This window comes from Melanotaenia boesemani, chromosome 9 (genome assembly GCF_017639745.1).
Source record: "Melanotaenia boesemani isolate fMelBoe1 chromosome 9, fMelBoe1.pri, whole genome shotgun sequence".
In the NCBI taxonomy this organism is placed as follows: domain Eukaryota; kingdom Metazoa; phylum Chordata; class Actinopteri; order Atheriniformes; family Melanotaeniidae; genus Melanotaenia; species Melanotaenia boesemani.
This window is the reverse complement of record NC_055690.1, coordinates 6,873,184-6,891,631: the sequence shown is the minus strand read 5'-3', so window position 1 is coordinate 6,891,631 and position 18,448 is coordinate 6,873,184. Positions and strand designations below refer to the sequence as shown.

Below are 18,448 nucleotides of genomic sequence, written 5' to 3'. Positions count from 1 at the left end.
TCTCATTTTTAAAGTCCAGTTGTTGGGTATTGTTATTAAATAGAAATCACAGGAAGTTTTTAAACAAATATAAACAGTGAAACACAAAGCTCTTTTCAACAGCAGCATCCGGAGGAAGCCAGAGCCAACAATGATGGCAGAACCTCAATCCGGCTCCACCTTCAGCAGAGGAAATTCAGCTTTCAGATTTTCAACAAGTGCAAGAAGCCAAAGGTAAGCGGTAGCCATAAAGAAGAGATCACCCTTTGCCTTACACACAAGCTGACCTGTTTTCTGACCTAGTGTTTGGGAATGGGGATTGGAGCGGATAAGTGAGGAGCTTTTGGACCAAAAAAAAGCCGACCATAAACTAGATAAATGTTCAAAATCATGTACTACAAGGTGCTGAACATTTCTAGTAAATGAAATTTGAAAAGACCAGCCTAATGCAGGCTGGGTAGAAGCTAAATATACACACAAACCCCTTTGCTTTGTTAGTGGACATGTTTGTGTCAATAACTTAAGAGACAGAAGATCTACTGATCTGATGGTTTATTTGTACAACACGGTTCAACGACAGGATGATTCAAAGCGCTTCACACAAATATTGAAACATCAGAAAATAATTTAAAATTAAAGACAAAAAAAGTAAAAAAAAAAAACAGATTAAAACAGTAATAAAACATCAAGTTTAAAAAAGTAAGCTTAAACAGTGAACTAGTGAAATACAGCAGAGAACAGGTGGGTCTTTAACCTGGATTTAAATAAACTGAGAGTTTCAGCTGATCTGAGGCTTTCTGTGAGTTTGTTCCAGATATGTGGAGCATAGAAGCTGAATGCAGCAGCTCCATGTCTGTTTCTGACTTTTAGAACTGATAAGAAACATGATCCAGATGACCTGAGTCATCTGGTAGGTTCATACTAGATCAAGAGGTCACTGATGTATTTTGGTCCTAAACCATTCAGAGCGTTATAGACCAGCAGCAGAACCAGAACCAGACTGAACCTCGTTTGTTAGGAGGGGGAAAAACTGATGAGATACAGCAAATCGTCATGTAAAGTCCAACTTGCAAACAGACCAAATAATAGAGTAGCCTACATTTATCATGAAGAATGAATTTCACAAATAAAAGAGAAATATAAGTTTTGCATTTTGAATTGGTGTACGATTCATTGATGAGGTGAACAACAGAAACCTTCCTGCAAAGTGTTCAAACAGGTCCATGTTGTTCTGTTCATACAAAGTCACGTTTCCCCCCTCATTCTTAGAGGGTGTTGATCATGTATTTGTCTGTACACTGTCTAAAAGAGTTGGCTTTATTTGGTGTTTAGAGAAGGTGTCACTAACTCCGGTCCCATAGGACTGCCGTCCTGCAGGACACAGACGTCTCCCCACTGCCTCACACCTGGTTATAACAAAATGGTTCTCCAGCAGTGATGGGTGATGCTGGCCTAGATAATTTAGACTGGATACAAGTTTCACCAGTGAGTATGATGGAGACCCCAACTGTAAAGCAAAAACAAATATTTTCTGGTTTTAAGGAATATGTATTAGAATGGCAATATGAAAGACCAGACCTCTGTCTAACCAAAGGTCTGTAGAATAACTTAAAGCTTTCTGTACCCCAGCAGGGTTTTTCCTTGAGGAACGGGCAAAAATCCAATCCAACTTTTGGATGGTTTTTATCTTATTTCACATTTGTTTTGCAACTTTATGTTTTGTTTATTAAATGATACAGTCAATCTATTTAAATTTAAATTTGTAAGACAACAACATAAAAAATGTCGGGGTGAATACTGTCACAGATCACGATATTGCGTCCTGATGTACAGCAAAACAATAACAGTATAAGAGTAATAATTGCTGTCATATCATTTGGCTTTTTTGAAAAGTTTTCTTTACTTTTTAAACATGTTGCTGTAATGCAATAATGTAATAGAAAATGCATGAAGTTTAGTGATTACATCTAAGTTTTGACATTTGGGTTAGCATCCCAGATTAAATGAATGAAATATAATAGTTGTGATCAATTAGGTGCAAATGGCTTCTTCCTTAATACTCATATATACCATTCTGTTGGTAGATTACATGTGAATCTCATTGCCTCTAATGGATACAGTGACCTTTCATACTGCAAATGAAGAGCTTCATCACAGTCAGTATGAAAGAACAGCATTGCATTGTTAATTTGCAACACAACCAGCAGCAGAATACACTCCCACAAGCATTTGTTATGATGTACAGTTAAAAAGTACCATTCTCATAGTTACAAGAGGCTATTTCAATGCCAGCACAATTAATAATGGTAACTGTAGTGTATTAGAATAATTTTTTAAAGGGGCTGTCATCTGTGACACACCACCTCTCTGCACTCTGTTCTACAGTCTCTAAAGCTTTATTGGAAGAGTTTACAAAGAGCAGGGTACTTTTTTGTGAGTGAACATGTTCAAATAAACTAGCTTTATGTGGTCATTTGTTAAAGTCCTGCAGAAATTGTGTCAGCATATTGTAAACTAGTTCTCTCAGTGTTAAAACTTCATGTTTGACATTAAAGTAATCAAAGAAATTACTTGGTAATTAGAGTAAACAGCTGCCAAGTGTTAAGTGTTGCCAAAGCATACCGTTTGACTGTTTCTCAATACTGTCAGGGCAGTGTGACTTTATTGATCCCTGTGGTCAGTACAACAGCAGATTCAGCGTCTCCGCAGAACAATCGAATAACTGGACACACGTCTGCATACCAAGTTGTCCAGAGAAGGAGCTGCTGCTGCTGCCCTGTCGCTTGCAGGGGCAGATGGATTGCTTTCAAAGACCGTCCCACACACTTGTTCTGTTTCTGCATGGACCACAGCCCTGGCCTCAGTCTGGTCTGGCTGTTGGCATTTTGAGTGTTTTCAGGCTTTTGCTTTTTTCTCAGACAATCCCTATTGTTAGTAATAGATTATGATTGTGGTATGTATTACTGTTTTAAAGGATTTGTATTAATGCTTCCATTGTTGGGATTTAATTTGACAGGATTTTCCATTTGATGTTTAGACGCTTATCCGGTAAACCCACTCATCAATGAGCAACAAGCTGTACTGGTTTCCCCTGCCTTCAGGATTTCTTTTTTTTTGTCATGAATTGGTGCTTTACAAATGAAACTGGGACAAAATTGATTAAAATCCTTTTTTGTGTCCCAATCTTCTCATGCATTACAACGACCAAAGCTGTTGAACATAGCATTGCATATATTCATCACATATATAGTCATTGCAAATTTGCGCCATAAATCTTGAGCTTCATGGTCACTCTTTTTTTGTTTTATTTAAGTTTTCAGCAGCTGATGTTAAGAACTGTTACTTGTATGAGCTTCTTTTAATCTAAATATATTTGTATAAATGGTTCATTTCTTACTTTCACTTAAAAAAAGGAATGAAGGAAAAAATTAAAATTAGAACTTGGATCTTCTAGTCAATTAACCTACTTATTCTTTTACCAACTGTCTGTTAATGTCTGGGAAGCGAGCAGACCGGTTGCTGGAGTTTTAGGAGAGGAAAGTTGTCCCATTCTAGTCTGATGCAGGATTCTAACTGCTCTACAGTCCTGGACTTTAGTTCCTGGATTTCTGCCTCCATAATGCTCCAGATGTTTGTTGGTGACAGGTCTGGACTGCAGGCAGGCCAGTTCAGCAGCCGGGAGGCATGCTGTTGTGATGGATGCAGTATGTCAGGGGTGGCCAACGTTGGTCCTCGACAGCCACAATCCGGCAGGTTTTCCATGCATCCCTGCACCCACACACCTGACTTAAACTAATGAGTCATTGTGCTGATCCTTATAGGCTGTTGGATCCATTTAATTTGAGTCAGATGTGTTAGTGCAGGGATGCATGGAAAACCTGCAGGATTGTGGCTCTTGAGGACCGACGCTGGCCACCCCTGCAGTATGTGGTTTAGCACTCTCTTGCATAAATATACAAGCCCTTCCCTGAAAGAGACGTTGTCCAGATGGGAGCAAATGTTGCTCTAAAACCTCCATGTACTTTTCAGCACAAATAGAGCCTTTGCAGATGTAGAAGCATTTTCTAGATTGTCTTCACATATAGCTTCTTCTTTGCATGATAGAGCTTTAACCTCCATTTGTGGATTTTATGATGAATTATGATGATTTCTGGAAGTTTTCCTTTGCCAATGCCATGATTTCCAATGGAGAATTATTATTATTTCATTCAGTTCTGCCAGAGGGCCTAAAGACCACATCCAGTGTTGACCCTTGTCCTTGTCCCTTGTCCCTACAGATTCCCCCTGATTCTCTGAACCTTTAGATCAATGGTTTTTAAACTTTTTTAACCACGACCCCCAAAATGCATTGGTGTTGGCGACCCCCCCCCCCCAATGACTTAGTGATTAATTGTGTGATTTATCAAATGAATCATCTTGCAGCCAGCCTCTAAATGTAAGGCTGGAAAACTGTCAGAATCTTCATAAATAAGGTGGATAAAGAGGTTTTTAGTGGTTCATCGCTGTGACAAGACACCTTCATGCCCAAAATCAGCTTCTTCCATGGAGATAATGTCAAATTCAGATTTTAAAATGGTATGGGTACTAACTATGTTGCATTACTGTGTTAAAAAAGATTGTGCTGATTTCAAAGATTTATCTTCTTATTAATGGTTTAATTTTGACAGCCCTGGTTAAAAAAAAAAAAAAATTATTTGATAAATGTAGGCTATATATATATTTTTTTAATTATCTGACCACCCCTGAAAATATCTTATGACCCCCATGGAGGTCTCAAACCACAGTTTGGAAACCACTGGTTTAGATGATTTTATACACTGTAGATGTTGGGCTCTTCAAAGTCTTTGCATTTTTTCATTGAGGAACATATTTCTGCAGTTGTTCAACAAATTTTGATGCGGTTTTTGACGTCTGTCCATCTTTACATCTGAGTGGCTCTGCCTTATTTACATTTTACACCCTGTTCCAACCTGTTTTAGAACTGAGGTAGTATTAAAAGTTGATTTATGATAAATATGTGGAAGTTGGATAATTCTACTTTGAGATGAGAGTGTGACACAGAAATGCACTAGAGATCTGGACTGATCACTAAATAAGCTTTTTCCAAACCAAGGGAACCCCAAACACAAGGCTGGGGTTGTTTCTTTCTGAGTTTCTGGTTGGTTGTAACTTTAAACAAGTATATAAATACTGTCCTGAACTGGCGTCTGTGCAGCATGAATGCACATAACTGTGCAAAAGTAAAGCAGAACAGTGCGGAGAGTAATCAAGTGCACTCAGCAGAACCTATTACGCTGTCTGTGTCACTCGGCCTGCTATAGACCATAATTACACATGGTGATGATGTAGTGCTGTCAAGTAAAGGTGTTACAGTGACCACCAGGAGGGCTGTGGCTCTGTGATGTTTCTCGGATGTCTTCTCCGAGAAACTGGATGTGGAATAATCCTGTGTGAGAGAAGAACAGCAGAACACAAGTCAGGTCTTTTTCTCCTCTTCTTCACACCGTCCATACCTTGCTCTGTCCTCCCACCCCCTCACCCATGTTCTCCATCCTCATTGTGTCTGTAGCATCTGCTGAAGCTTGCCGGTGTTGAAGCGGGGGTGGGGACTCTCTGACACCACAGTATGTGTGTGTATGTGTCTTATGAAAGACAAATACAGAGAGTGGGTGTTTGGATGAGCATGCGCCTGCAAGCCTCACTGTATGGTAATAGTTATAATGGGGAGAGTGCATGCCCAGTGCCTTGCTCGTTAAAGTAGAGTGTGTGCAAATTTGAGCACAAGGGGATATAAAAAAAAAAAGAGGGGGGAAGCAGTTTGCCTCGCCTGCCTGTCTGCCACACCCAGCCTTCTTGCTTCCTCCTCCTCCTCCTCTCTCTCGCTTTCTCTATCTTTCGTGGACACACTCCTCCTCCTCTGCTCCTCTAGTCTGGTGTTTCCATGAGAACAGAGAGCGCCGGGTATGGGGAGGAGGGTTGGAGGGTGGGTGGTTTGGTGGTGTGGGTGACGTGTCCTAAAAGCACAGTGTGCGTGTGCACACATCCACACTCCTCACTGCTCTCTTTCACACGTCTCCACTGGCAAGAGCTGTGCCAGAAAACATGCTTTTGGCACCATTGTGGTAATTTGGACCCTGCACTTGCAGGCTTATAATCTGAGATCCAGAGAGTTTTCACAGTGTGAGAGGGAGCCTGAACAATCTCGGGGGTGCACTTCCATTTGGGGGGCACTTAAAATTAAAGAAAGACACCTTTTCATGTGTGTGGAAGGGGAAGGAAGTGGAGAAGTGTTGAGACAAACTAAAATAAAGCACAATAAAAATAAAGTGTCATGGCAAAAACTGGATGGAGGTATCCAGTCAGTTATTAAGGGGCAGCCCTTTCAGGGTGGGGCCACATCTTTTTGCTGTAGCCAGGCTGAAAGGGAGGAGGGTGAGAAGATGTAGAAGAGACGAGTGCCGATCTAAAAGAGATGGTGGTGTTGGGGTAGGGGGGTCATCACTATGAGCGAGAACACAAGGAGGAGGAGGAGAGTGAGAAGGAAAGAAAGGAGGAGAGATGGAGGGAGGGAGGGGTTTAAAGGGTGGGCTTGTAGTCATTGTCAGGCAGCGAGTAAGAGAGAGAGTTGCGCCTAGCCAGACCCAGTGAAGAGCGTGTGTGTGCAAACTGGGATGAGTAAATGCACCAGGCGGCTTAGCTGTTGATACAGCCAGGGAGAGAGCGAGAGAGTGTGTGTGTGTGCACGAAAGCGAGAGCGTGCGAGAGAGAGAGAGAGAGAGAGAGAGTGTGAGAGAAGAAGTGAAAGGGAGGAAAAAGGGAAGAAAGAAGCAGAGAAGAAAAAGGGAGGATACTACAACTACAACTATGCTGTGCTGCATAAGAAGAACCAAACCGGTAAACTGCTCTGCTTTGCTTGCTTGTCTTTTTCCCCACTATCTTCAGCTCTTTTCTCGTGACAAAATGATTCTTCTCAACTCTGAACTTTGCGACTGTTGGCTTGTAGTCAGATTAGAGGGGCTTGAGGAGAGATTAGAGGAAACGTTGGTGTGATTTGCTGTGACTCTGGGCCCGGCTTGTCTTTATAAAAGTCTGTCCACAAAGCCCAGACACGCCTTGTTAATGTGATTATCCTGCATGAATGGAGCTTGCCACAATGCCTCTCAGACCCCACACTGCACTTGCAGAGAGGCACGAGACTGTAACTCGAGTCGTCTTGGGGAGCTGGCTTATTGATTAAACACTTGGGGGGAGAAGTGAAGGATTATTAAAAGGTACTTGATAGATACTGTTTTGTCTGTGACATCAAAGCTGAAATAACTCAGTAATAATTTGCCATTGTTAATGATGCTTTATATTAATTGGACCAAACTGTAGTTCTCATGTAATTGGTGCTTTAGCATCTTTTGTAACTGTGTTATCTGGGGTAGTGATGGGTGACACAGGAAAGAAAATTTCCACAGTGAGGGAAAGAAAAAAAAGGGTGGGGTAGGGATTGAGTGAGCAGCACCATCATGTCAGTGGCCTCGTGGGAATACAATGGGAATAAATGAGCATAAATGGATTATCATAGCCCTCCAGCTTTACAAGTGGATGCTGCCAGTGGAGGCTTGTATGAAGTGTGCACTTATTTAAAGGGTGTGAAAGGGTGCTGTTGGGTACTTTAAAATAACCGGTGTCCAGTCTCACCGGTGGAGAATTATAAAGAAGCTATCTTAGTGGTTCTGTAAGTGATCAGGGCCAGGTTCCTGCTGCTATCTCAGACTGATTGGGGTTTTTATCAGACTAATAACACATTGGATTCCAATCACACTTGATTGCTTCTTAAATGTCAGTCGGGATGAGTCATATTAGCTCTGGCAAGGAGGAGAGGGAGAAAGGAAGAAAAGCTTATAACTGAAAGCAGTAAGAGCAGCAGGGTGGAGCGGCATGGCTGCTGCACATGGAGTTGAATGAGGGTAAAGATGCGAGAAGACGGCAAAGGAGCTGAAGCAGAGGTTAAATAATGATTGAGACAGGGGGAGGGAGGCTGCAAGGTGTAGGGGGAGGTGGGAAGATGCAGGAATGCTGCAAAGCAGAAAGGTTAAAAAAAGGGACAAATTGGTGGCTATAGTTGGCAGGAAATGAGGTGATGACAGAGTGAGGGTGAGGTAGGTGATGGTGAGATTAGGTGAGCAGGTGCGAAGGTGAGAAAGATCAAAGGATGAGGGAATATGAAGGGATAGAAACCGGCATGCTGCACACTGCAGCCATGTGGGTGAGGCGCTGGCTTTTTCCCACAGAGTGCTGTCGCTGCCTCGAGCATGCACACCTCAACACAGAAAAATATTCTCCCAGCCCACAAGTACTTATCCTCCTGCCCTGCTTTCCAGCATAAATTAATTCAGACAGACCTCGTGGTCTGCATGAGCATGATTTTCTGCTTTACATCACAGTAATACTGCGGTGGGTCCTGTCTTTGTGGAGCGGTAAGTGCTGTTGCTAAATCTTCACTATGTGGGAGTGGCTTCCAGCACCTAATTTAGGTGTCCTCTGTAGCCCCAGCCTCAGCTTCATCTTTAGAGTTGCTTGTGCTTGCTTCAGCATTTTGCAAAAGATCACATGCAAGTCCAACTTTTTAAGTTCAAGTTCTTAAATTCAGGTCTTCCTACACCACCTGCTCCCTCATTAAACTCATCTAACCCATACAACTCTGTCACAGCTCCTTCCTTACCATCCTCCTATTGTCCTATTGCCCCCAGTTTCAGCTTTAGACCCAATATTTTTTTATCCAAACTCAGATTTTTAAACCCAGACCACTACCTGAAAGATGATTATTTCCTCTTGCGCCTCATGCACTCGAAGCTCTTTCCTCATAGCTTGATTTTTAGCACACATCCACCAGCCCCCACCCCAACCCTTTCCCCATTTCCTCTGGCATCTCTCCCTTGTCCACTGTCCCATCTCCCCATCCCTTATGAGATCAGTGGCGATAGCAGAGGCTTTTGTTCAGGCGGAGAGCCGGTGTAATTGAATTAAAGGCTGCTCCAGAGGATGTAATGAGGCTGGCATATGGCCGTTATTAGTTGCTGCAGAGCATCTTTTTCTGGGCTGTCGTTAAAAAAAGAAAAAAGAGAGAAAGAAACAGTGCATCCTTTCATATCAATGCACCGTCAAAGGAAAGGAAGGGTTAGACAAGGAGATGACGAGTGGGGGCTGTGGCAGGCGCCACCTGAGACCCCCTTTCCTCATCTGCAGGAGATAGCCGGCTAAAAGGGTGTGGTGCTCCGCTGTGTGTATGCGTTTCAGAGCGAGGGAGAGAGAGAGAGAGAGAGAGAGAATGAGTGGGTGGCAGTTTGCTCACTGAGAAAAAAAGAGTGAAAGACGACAGAAAGAGAATGAAGGAGATATTCAGCAGTTGCAGACAGCAGCCTTTGCTCTTTGATGTCTGGATGGTTCTTGGAGAGAACCAGACACTGAAATCTTGGAGAGGGTTTTAGGAGCATGGTGCTAGTGCTAGAAGTCAGTATACCACTTGCAGGGAGACTACAATTGTCTGGTTAATGTGACAAATGTTTGGGGAGTTAGTTTTTCTTTAAATAAGCCACTGTGCTCTTAATTTTACAACTAAAACATCTACTTTAATATGCACAAATTTTTCACAATAAGACTTTGAAGTGACTTAGAATAAAAGAAATTAGCAGCAGGACCTGTTGGTTTTTAGATTAAAAGGATTCTGCAAAGCAATGACTTATTATAAATGCAAATATTATCTTTAATATTTCTCCCCCCTCTGGCTAGCTGCATTCATCCAAAGCTGGGCGGAGCAGCAAGGTGAAAAGAGTGGGACTGAATCAGAGTGATAATTAAAAAAATAATTACCATAATTTCATGCACAGCTTGTATATACATTACCCTGAGCGGTGTCTCTGTGGTGATTCAGTCAGCATCCACCTCACCGCTCCACTGTGTCTTCCCTCCTCCTTCTTTTCCCCCTCCTGAAACAAGTCTCTAATGGTACTCTCAGTGAGGCGGCGAGAAGGTGGTGGATTGTTACTGTGTGTCACTATTGGGGGATGGTGATGTGTGTGCATATGTGCGTGTGGATATGGATAAGCCGGCAATGCCACTGACTCTGGGGTGTGGTTCTCACGACAGCCGGTGCCCACCCAAGGACAGAGTCCGGCGACAGAGTGCAGACTGCAGCTGATAGACAAAGCTCGAATAGACACATCCAGCCAACAGATGATGTGCTGAACACATCTCACCATACAGCCATTTGTTATTTTTACAGACAAAACAGACAAGGAGGGGTTGGTCCTTTGCAGAAGTGAAGGGCACCCATTTATTTAAACTGTGAGCTGTTGCTCACTTGAGGTTCATCTACCTATCTATAATCTACACACAAATATAGAGTTGTGTGCAAGCATATCATGGTTTTACATATTTGCTATATTATTTAGGCTTAAAAGGGGGGAAAAAACTTTTTACGTAGTGTATCTATGGCAACCAGGATGACTTGTGTACAAAAAGGAAACACTGTGGGCTAATTATAAAAAGTAATTTGATTAACCTGATAGTTGAAATATGTTTCCTTGCTGCAAATGAATTGTTTAAACAGGCGTGTAAAGACGGTTTACCTTGTGTGCTGCACTGTAGGGATGAGGTGCTGTATTTATGAATGAAAATGTGTGTGTGTGCCACACAGACAGTGAATGGTACACAGCCTGCAGGAGGGTACGTGACCAGAGTTCAATTAACAAGGCTTAAAGAGACAAATCTTAAGGATTTACAGGTGTTTCTGCTTAGATGACATAAGATTGTAATACAATATGTAGTCGCACAATCAGTTTGATATGAAAAACCTGATATCTGTCTTCATCCTGCTTGGGAAGGTGATCCAAATCATGATGTTAGAGTTGTGATTTCGCTTCCTGTCTTCATACACCAACATGAGATCACCCGGCTCTTTGCCGCTACTTTCTTACATTTCCACTCATACACAGCCCCATCTCTAAAGTAAATGACATCTCCTCTGTTCCAGTAATGATGTCATACCCCCATGTTCCCAAACACCCTCATCAATCGCTTTCTCTGCCTGTCTGACTCACTGAATGCAGCCGGTAAGTAATTCAGTTTAGCGTTAAGTGCTTGGGTCAAATTTTTGGCAATTGCAAGCACCCATGAGATCAGACTAATAAAGACCCAATAAGTCAGCTGAGGCTTGTATATTCCTAAGAGGAGAGGGTGGGGCCGGGGTGCTTTGTCTGTGTCCAAGCTGCCCGGTTTAACAGCAGGTTTTATGCTCAAGTTTACTTCAACCCTTGATTACTAATCAACACATATCCCTTGACCATGTTTGAGGTGTAAATTGCTGTACGGGAGGAGAAGAATTGAGCTCCTGAAAACATACCATTCCTCCCCCCAGCCGGTGGTTTTTTTCTTCTTTTGCTTTTAATATTACATTGGCCAAAATTGCTTCAGGAGAATGGTATTAAGAGGTGCAGGAAGACACGAGGCAGGATTTATACACTGAACCCAGAGGGAATAAAAGTAGAAGAGGTGAATATTAGCAGTACGGCTGCACTTTGGCCTCCGTGGTCCAATATTTCACTGACACAGTGACCCTGAAGAAGGCATGTTGGTTTAGGGCCTCTGGTTCTGAAATCATACCATGCTGAAGTGATTCCTCACGCAGACAGCTGTCCAATTTCAGTCTTATAACAGATGCAGTGACATGATAAAAAAAAAAAAAAAAAAAAAAAAATATCAGGAAATGGAGTGATTAAAGCTGGATAATGGAGATAATTTCCACTCAGATTCGCTCATGTTAAACAGTGCTCTGCTGGCTGTTGATGCAAACTGGAAAATTAATGTGCACACATACACGTTTAACCCCCCAAAGCTGCCCCCCCACCACACCCTGCGGCTGCCTTGCAACCCCTCCCTTAGTTATGTCGATTGCTCCGCCCTGATTTACGAGTTTGTGTGGGCTCGCTCCCCTGAGGGGTCAGGTGTGCTGCCAATCACGGTGACATATAGTCTTTCATAGAACCAACCAGCAGACAGAGTGGTGATGAGTTAGCACTCTGGTTGTCAAGGTAACCTTTGATCGTAGGGAGGGGGATGGCAGTGAATGCTGAGGAGACTCTAGCAGGCAGCTTGTTCGCTAGCAGCCAGACATGAAGCTGCCCCTGTAACCAGACTGAGGATGAAGATGGGCTCATAATTAGACTTCCACTTTGCTCTTTAGTTATTATAAGATCATTAGCAGAAAATGCAGAGTTCAGTAATGGATGCATTTACGTTTAGGTATCTACTAAATCTATTTCAGCACCATTATCAAGAGGAGAATATCAAACGCCTGGATTGAGCAACAGCAATGAATACCCAGAGTCATTTTTCTTACCTCAAATCCCCGTGAATTTGATTCATTATGTGGAGACAATCGACCCCCACACACATCTATTATTTTCATCCTTGACAATGGCAGTAAATCTCCTCTTTTTGTCCCATACTACAGATTCATTTTTCTCAGCAGCCAGTTTCTGGCTTCTGACAAAGCTTTAATACCTGTAAGAGGAAGCCCATTTAGATTCTCCTTTATACCCTCACATCTCTATTATTTGGGAAAACCAATGCTGCACCGCTTGCAAACTGCTAAGACTATTTGTGTTGCTTTTTTTGTGCTTTAACATTTTAATTTAAGGTGCATATTTAAGGCTTTTTTCTTAGTTGAACTTCAGCTGGTGAATATTTTATTTTTATATGTTTTGTTTATTAATTTTCAATGTACTGATTCATTTTGTTTGCCACTTTCAGTGCTCATCATTCATTCTTTGATTTGATTTGTTTTTATTAGATTTATATAACTCATAACACAACCCACTATTTGACGGACAGCTATGGATCCAGTTGCCAAAGGTAATAAAAACAAATCCCTTTCAGTATTGCATTTTGATCTGTCCTGTTCCTAACCCCGATCCTCATCCTGCCACACATCTTGATTCGGTTTCAAAACCTGTCTTGAAACTCTAACCCAACTTTTCCCGGTTTTTAACTCTCCAGTAAAGGCACCTAAAAAGTTTGTTTTTCCTGACTTTTGACCTTTCAGTTCATTACATTTCTATAATATGTAATGGACTTTAGAGCCAGCATGATGCCTCTGGATGATCATTCTCAGTCTACTTATCATCACTATAGAGAAGTACTTATCAGTACAACCATTGCTGCTTACCTCTGGCTCTACATCAATGCCTTCAGCTGTTAACCTGCTGTACTGTTTGTTGCCTAACAGGTGGAGAAGAATGAGGATGCAGACCAGAAGATTGAACAAGATGGCACCACCAACAAACCCGAGGACAAGGCCCACAAGGCTGCCACCAAAATACAGGCTAGCTTCCGTGGACACATAACTCGGAAAAAGATGAAAGACGGAGAGGAAGAGAAGGAGGGCGACAGTCCTGCTGATGGAGAGGAGGCCACAGAGGGAGGAGAGGAGACAAAGAAAGTGGAAGGAGAGGAGGAACCTGCCAAGCAGGAAGATGCTGCGGGAGAGGAGGCCAAGAATGAGGAGGAGGAGACAAACCAAGTCAAAAGCCCAGCTGCAGACAAGCCAGCTAACTCTCCGGCAGCTGCCTCTCCTGCAGGAGCAGCGACGTCTCCTGTAACGGCAGCCCCGGCTGCTGCCTCTCCCACGGTGGCCACAGCTCCCTCCGAACCTAAGAAAGAGGAGTCAAAGGTGGAGGAGAAGCCCAAAGAGGTGGAGGTGGCAGCGGCTAAGAGTCCCACCACAGCCACAGCTGAGGAGAAGAAAGTGGAGGAGAAGAGCGAAGAGAAGAAGGAGGAGGCCAGACAAGCCGACGTGCCTGCTGCTGTCAGTCCGACAGCTGAGAAGGAGGAGCCTAACCAAACAAAAGATAAACAAGGTATGCACTGGATCCAACTCCTAGGTGTGCATGTGATTGTGAAGGTGGAGAGTTCAGAGATTAAAAATACTTCCAGTCACTTCCTACAATTTAGAAGCAATTACTCACTGTAAAAATCTAATAAAGAAGAACTGGTGAGCTTCTACGCTGTCTGCTTGGCAGGACAAAACTGCTTGTTGAGTCTTTAGGATTTAAAGATCTTTGGCAGTGCTCCACCATTCACTGTTTAACACAGAGACACAGCTCAATATTACATTAGACAGCCTTGTATCTCAGCATCTGCTTGATGGGAACTCCATACTGATGAGGAAGCCGGCTCAGAAATAATTAGTCCTGTGTGAGAATTTTTCCCAGCGAGATGATGTTATCTTGGTAATGGTTGGAGTTACTGTTTAGAAGCAAAGCTGTGTGTTTGCTTAATGAGAAAGCAACTTGTTTTGCAAATCACTGAGGTTTATGAACATTTCAGACTGTTTCTTGTGAATTTAATGATAGCATAACTGACACATTTAGCCCACTATTATCAATTATTCAAACTGAAAGGCAAACAGTGGTGGAACGATATGATCCCATAAAAATCCTCGCAAATCAGAGCACATCAAAATATGTGATAATATCCTTGATTACTTAACTTCTCATGTTGGCTAATAGATTTCAGACAAACCACAGGCTAACTTTAAACTACAGCAGAAAAACACGATGTGGTGAAACACACTCTTGACATGAACTCATATATCTGGTCCAAGGACTCTCAGACTGGGTCAGATAGGTGCTTAATGGAGCATGCTCACTCTGGAGTCAGTGGGAGTGCGAGGTGGGAAACCTACACACACACAAACTAGAGAACTACACAGAAACTAGGTCACCTAGGCAGCACTGTCTCCCTGTTGTCATAGTTACCACCTCGATGGGATAGCTGGCCTGCATGGAGCGGAGCGGGTATAACAGGTGCTCTGATTTAAATGAATGATTAATGATCCATACTGGTCACGATCCACTCCAGGGGAGTCTGTCATAAACAAACACTACCTGACAAAGAACTGCTAATTAAGAATCCACCGCTGGCAACCATCTACTTGACTAACTGAACTGACTCTGAAATGAATATTTATGACTGAGTCGCTTTGTAAAGGTCTGGTAGTTACTCCAGATCCAGAGCTGTAATGTAGCCCTAGCACTGATTCCAGCAGTGCTTGCTGGCATATGCCATGACCATAATCACAATACCCGATAGTACAATTTGAACATCAGTAAAACCAATTAAAAGATATATATATATATATATATCAGCTATTACGATTATGGTCATGGCATATGCTAGCAAGCACTGCTAGCATATGCCATAATATAATATAATATAATATAATATAATATAATATAATATAATACATTACATATATAGCATTGCACCATTATACCACTAGTGTAGATAAGGCACAAGCACTCATCTTTTATATTTACATAAGATCATCAGCTTTTTCCAGGTTTAGATTTGGTGATTCACTGGAAATAACTACAGAAAACTGTTTCACTGCATGTGTTTGTTTTCATTTTGGTGTCACCAGCAGCAATGAATAATATGATCCGAGCCAGAGTGCTTCTATATTTACACTGGGGAAACTGATTTTGAGAGTTTGAAAATCAGTTTAAGGCATACAAACTAGGCTGTCTAGTGTCACCAGAGGGTTTCTGTTTTGGCTGAATTGGCTACTTTGCTTGTGGTTGTAATTCAGTAGAAGTAGATATCTAAAGTGGAAACAAAACACAAGTTGGAAAGAAACAATAAATGTTGTAGATATTCAAAAGAGGAAAAGAAATAGCTCGTCATCAGGATTGATTTTGGCCTTAAGGAAGATCTGAGATATAATATCTGGGCAGACACTGGGCAGCCATGCATTGTTAATATGTGAATCCTTGGCTCTAAAAACCACCAAAGTGTTGCCCATTAGAGTCAATGTTTTTCAGTTATTATTATTTCATTAATCGTTTTGTTTGCATATCTTCTAAAACAGGCTTTTTGCTTAAAAGTTTTATAAACTATAACAGAGTTTTGGCTCCGATGGTGTCCTGTGGTGCAGACCTCTGCATTGTGCTGATTTAGGTCTAAACCAGAAAACTACACTTCCAATGGACGTAAAGAAGACACAGTACAAATAGTGCTATGTAGAGTTGAATGTCATTTGCATACATGGAGGATATTCTGACATTTAATGACTATGTGCTGTCTTCTTTATATTAAGAGGCTTTTAATTAAAATAGAAAAAAGGTTGCAGCATGTAGCTCATGTGGATACAAAATTATGCCTGATTACATGCAATGTTTTCATATACAAAACATTTTTTTACCTGTAAACTTCCTCAGTGTGTCAGTCAGTTATAAATCTGCTGTGAGTAAATTCAATCTGATGTCACTGCATGAGAGATGACAGGCTTTTGCTCGGTAAATTGGATGAAATTGTGCTTGCTCCACATAGTTCAGTGGCTGTGGAGAAGGACATTCTCAAATCTGTCACGGTACCTAACAAGCCAATTACCTCTTACCTCGAAGATCTGCTGTGACTCATGCTGTCTTGTGTGACACACACACACACACACACATGCACATTAGTGCAGTCACTAACGTTGGCACGATCACCTCACTTCTCGCTGCACACCCTCACATACACACACATGCACTCCATTACCCCAGTCTCCAATGCAATGATGTCATTCCTTGATGCCTTTTGTTTCTATTAAAAGAGTATGAGATCATCTGGGTGTGACATCACTGCTCTGAGGGCACTTGAAGAAAAGTCTGAGAAAATAAAAATCTAAATCATATCTATTGGATGATAAAGTATTATTAAGTGTAGATAACCCTTTTTATTGTTATTTTTTTAACCACTTTTAATTGTATCATTATCAACAAAGGATGCAGACTAAACATCATATAACAATGCTTTTTAAACCTGGTAACATGAGCCAAGTCATGGCTTTGTAATGCTGATTTAGCAGCACTTACTGCTACATAAGCCACGGCTAGATATTTTTATAATGCATTAGACTCTGGGCATCCTACAGAATGAAAAGCAACAGGTAAAGATGCCTCTGTTTGCACTGTAACGTAGGTTCACAGGCTTTTTAGGTCCAAGATGAGCTCCCCTGTTAGCTATTATTTACAGTCAATGTGAGATTTCAGACTGCATCTTCAGCATGACATGCTTTTGTGTGTTAGTCTTGTTAATCTTGTGAACAACGTAGAATTAGAGTACACATCTCTTTCAGATTCAGATCTCTAATAGAGCTCCATCATTTCAGCCTAACAAAACAAAATAGACTTTTAAATATATTCTCTTCTGACTCAAATTTCTGTTTTTATTTAATGTCCATTTCTACCCTTCTTTGCAAGTTTACTTTCTTTTATTTGCTTCTCTTAAATTTCTACCTTCTACTTTCCTTCCTTCTTTCCTCATAGATGCTGCAGAGGAGTCAAAAGTAGAGGAGGCAGCCCCGGGAGATGGGGCAGAAGACGCTGCAGAGTCCAAGGATGACTAAGGCAAAGTCTAACCCCACGAAAGCAGAATTTAAAGTATGAAGAATAATACAAAAACAAAAATCTAAAAAGGTTGCTCTTTTTGCCTTCCCAATGCGAAGGCAGTCCGTTTCTATTTGTTTGTCATTTTTTGTGTGGCAATGATTTTCTCATGTTGGGGGGAGTTTCCAGCGTGAAGTTTTTTGGCTCAAGCTAATATGATGAGGAAATGATGTTGATGTTAATGATGTTGATTATGAAAAATGATTGTTATCCTGATGATGATGAGGTGGAAGACTTCTTTTCGTACAACTTCGCTATATGATGTATTTAAAAACATCAACTGGACCGACTGTTCCCAACTGGATTTTCACACATTGAAAATGCATTGCCAATGCATCGTACCTAATTTGCATTGCAATGTACTTCCTCTGAACCCATGTCGCAAATAAAATCTGTTCTGCAAATGCACGCACAAAAAACAAACAGGATTTAAAATGCAACTCTAGTTTTCAACACAGTACAAGTGTGTTGAGAACACAGCAAATAAATAATGCACTGACACATCTAATGGATGATAGAATGTATACTTAATGTGTGATATTTCCAGTTGGGCAGTTTTATCCTGAATCCCAAAAATTTAACATGTAGGACAATACTTTTACTCCTTTTATTCTTCTTGAGTCATTCAAGCTTGGTTTACACCCCTTTTACAAACTCTGTCTACTCACATTTACAGTAACGGACCTGTTGCCATTGAAATCATATAATAAACTATAGAAATCAACTATAGTATTGAACTAACTGGCTCTTGCATATAACAATTTGTGTTCTGCCAAGCAAAAGTGAGAACAGTAGCATGAACCATCGAACCAGATGCATGATGGGAACTCTCCCTCTGAGAGGAACTTCTTCGCAGTCACAAAAATTTAAGAGGTGTGGCGGCTTCTTTTTGATGTCTTTGGTGTTGTTATGACAGTTTATATGAATTGGAAAAAAATTACTCTTGCACTGATGTTACGAAAAAGAATAAAAAGAAAAAAAAAAAAAAAAAA

General features: G+C 41.4%; 1 protein-coding gene across 1 annotated transcript; it reads left to right on the top strand.

Annotated features, from left to right (window-relative positions):
• Positions 1-6,583: 6,583 nt before the first annotated feature.
• gap43 (growth associated protein 43) lies at positions 6,584-18,448 on the top strand. Its single transcript, XM_041995638.1, has 3 exons — positions 6,584-6,873; positions 13,253-13,883; positions 17,337-18,448. The coding sequence occupies exons 1-3, from the start codon at positions 6,844-6,846 to the stop codon at positions 17,414-17,416; spliced, it is 741 nt and encodes a 246-aa protein (XP_041851572.1). The 5' UTR covers positions 6,584-6,843; the 3' UTR covers positions 17,417-18,448.

Coding starts and splice junctions, on each gene's coding strand:
- gap43 (XM_041995638.1), top strand. CDS start 6,844: ATGCTGTGCTGCATAAGAAGAACCAAACCG. Junction 6,874..13,252: donor GCATAAGAAGAACCAAACCG/GTAAACTGCTCT, acceptor GTTGCCTAACAG/GTGGAGAAGAATGAGGATGC. Junction 13,884..17,336: donor CCAAACAAAAGATAAACAAG/GTATGCACTGGA, acceptor CTTTCCTCATAG/ATGCTGCAGAGGAGTCAAAA.